This window comes from Gracilinanus agilis, chromosome 4 (assembly GCF_016433145.1).
Source record: "Gracilinanus agilis isolate LMUSP501 chromosome 4, AgileGrace, whole genome shotgun sequence".
NCBI lineage: Eukaryota > Metazoa > Chordata > Mammalia > Didelphimorphia > Didelphidae > Gracilinanus > Gracilinanus agilis.
Window position 1 is genome coordinate 281,871,263 of NC_058133.1, and position 2,049 is coordinate 281,873,311.

The 2,049-nt window shown below is 58.6% G+C and overlaps 1 protein-coding gene across 1 annotated transcript in view; it reads right to left on the bottom strand.

Annotated features, from left to right (window-relative positions):
- The window catches only part of TNFRSF21 (TNF receptor superfamily member 21), a 103,785-nt gene extending 102,029 nt beyond the window's left edge, over positions 1-1,756 (bottom strand). Inside the window, exon 1 of the mRNA XM_044675727.1 lies at positions 1,582-1,756. Coding sequence (XP_044531662.1) covers positions 1,582-1,701 — 120 coding nt within the window. The 5' untranslated portion in view covers positions 1,702-1,756. The remainder of the gene's footprint in view (positions 1-1,581) is intronic.
- Between the last annotated feature and the right edge of the window lie 293 nt (positions 1,757-2,049).

The window sequence follows — 2,049 nt, forward strand, 5'->3', positions numbered from 1 at the left end:
TGTGCTAGTGATTCTCTCTCTCTCTCTCTCTCTCTCTCTCTCTGTCTCTCTCTCTCTCTCTCTGTCTCTCTCTCTCTCTCTCTGTCTCTCTCTCTCACACACACACACACACACACACAATCACTGAATATGCACCCTGCCATAGCAACTGCAAGGATCTGGGATCAAAGCAGCCCATGGTGGCCCAGCTCTGAGCCTTTCTGGAAAAGGAGACAGCAAGACTGCCTCTGCTATACACAAGGGAAAGACTCTGCCTTGAAGCCTGACTCTTGTTTTCTAATCCAGGCCACTGGAGGAAGGGGGGGGGGGGAAGGGAGGGGAGAGAGAAGCGACAGTTCTCTGAAATCCTGGCCCCTGGCCCAGGGCTCCCCACTTTCCCTAGAGCAGGGGACAAAAAGAAAAGAAATATTGAAAGCTTGAGATTAATGATTAGGAATGGGAAAGGATTAGTAGCTTTGACCTCCTATTCTACACCCTCAACTCTTCCCCATTACCACTCCCTTCTACAGGGTCTCAAGAGAGAGGCGAATATGCAGAACTCACAGGGTAGGGGCATTCGTTTTCGTAGGGAGTTGTTTTGGGTGCTGAGGGCAAAGGGCCAAGGTAATTAAGGTCCTAAATCTAGACACGCGCCAGAAGCAGGTGCAGCAGACCGAGGGACTGCACCAGCTTGAAAGAATCCCAGCCTGCTGCCCGTAAATAGGAGGGGAGGGGCGGAAAACCAACGGGAGAGAGAAGGAAGAGCTCATCTTCCTTTTTGTGTCTCGTTCCCCCTCCCCCTATTTCCAGCTCGAATGCAGTGGCCGGAACTTTATCAGCTCCTTGGGATGGGTGGTCTAAGGTTTTCAGGAGCAGAGACCCAGCCTGGGGTGAGAGTAGGGGGAAGGGGACAGAAGGCGAAGGCACGGCTCAAGAGGAGTCCAGCTGACCCAGGCGCCCTGCTCCGGAATGCGGGGTTCCGGTGCACATGGGCGCGCTCTCTCTTTCGTTCTCCTTCTCTACTGCGGTAGCATCCCGACATGACGCTGCGGCTGGAACAAAAGCTGCGGCTGCCGCGCTGCCCACAGAAGAACTAGCTCCCAACCCTGGCTCCCCGCACCGCAGAATCTGACCCAAAGGCCCGGGGTACACCTGCGGGCTAGGAAGGGGTGGGGGGGATACAGCCTTGAAGATTCACCGCAGGGAATGGTGGCCCCCTAGGGATGGGTAGCTGGCGATGGCTGCCTAAACCTACACCGCTTGGCTCCCCGCACTGCCCAGCAAAACTGCGGGGGGGAGGGGGCGAAATAAGACCTACACCCCCCAAAGTCCGGCCTGGCAGAGTTCCCCAAAAGGCCGCTCTCCAGCCTTTGAAAGCCCTGGCCACTACGGGCTTCCAACAACCCTCATGAATGCACCCTCTCTTCCAGGGCAGGTGTCCTAGGGCCTCAAATGCTTCGCTGGTCGGGAGGCGCCAGAGCTTGGGAGCCGAGGGACAGTAAAAGAGGGGTAAGCCACCCCTCGTACGATCACCCACAAGCCCTCGGGGTTCTCTAACCCTACCACCTCAGCTTCCCCAGTCCCGCCAAGAGTCTCACTCACCAGGAAGAAGGAGTGGGTGATCATTGCGGCTCGGGGTCCTCTGGCGTACCGGCTGGAGGAGGAAGAGAGGAAGCTGGAGCAGCGCCGGCCGGCGGCAGTGCTGCTCGCAGAAGCCCCCATGGATGGTCCGGGGGCTCGCAGAGGAGCCTGTGGCCCGCTGCCCCGCGGCAGCTACTCTCCCTAGCTGCCTCTGCCCAGCGCCACATCCACCACTGCCTCCGGGGCCAGGAGCCCATCTAACTCAGATGCTCCATAGAGACTGCGGCAGGCGGAGAGGTGGAAGAGAGAGCGCAAGAATTGGATTTGGGTGGCTTTCAGCACCTGCCCAGCGGTGCAGCAGCCAAGGAGAGAAGAGGCAGCCGCTGCAGCAGCCGTCGCCTCCCTTTCCTCGCCTCCGAAACCGGCTGCGAATAACCAGGGAGAAGGGCTGGGTGCAGGAGAACGAACGAGCAACTTCCCATAGCGAAC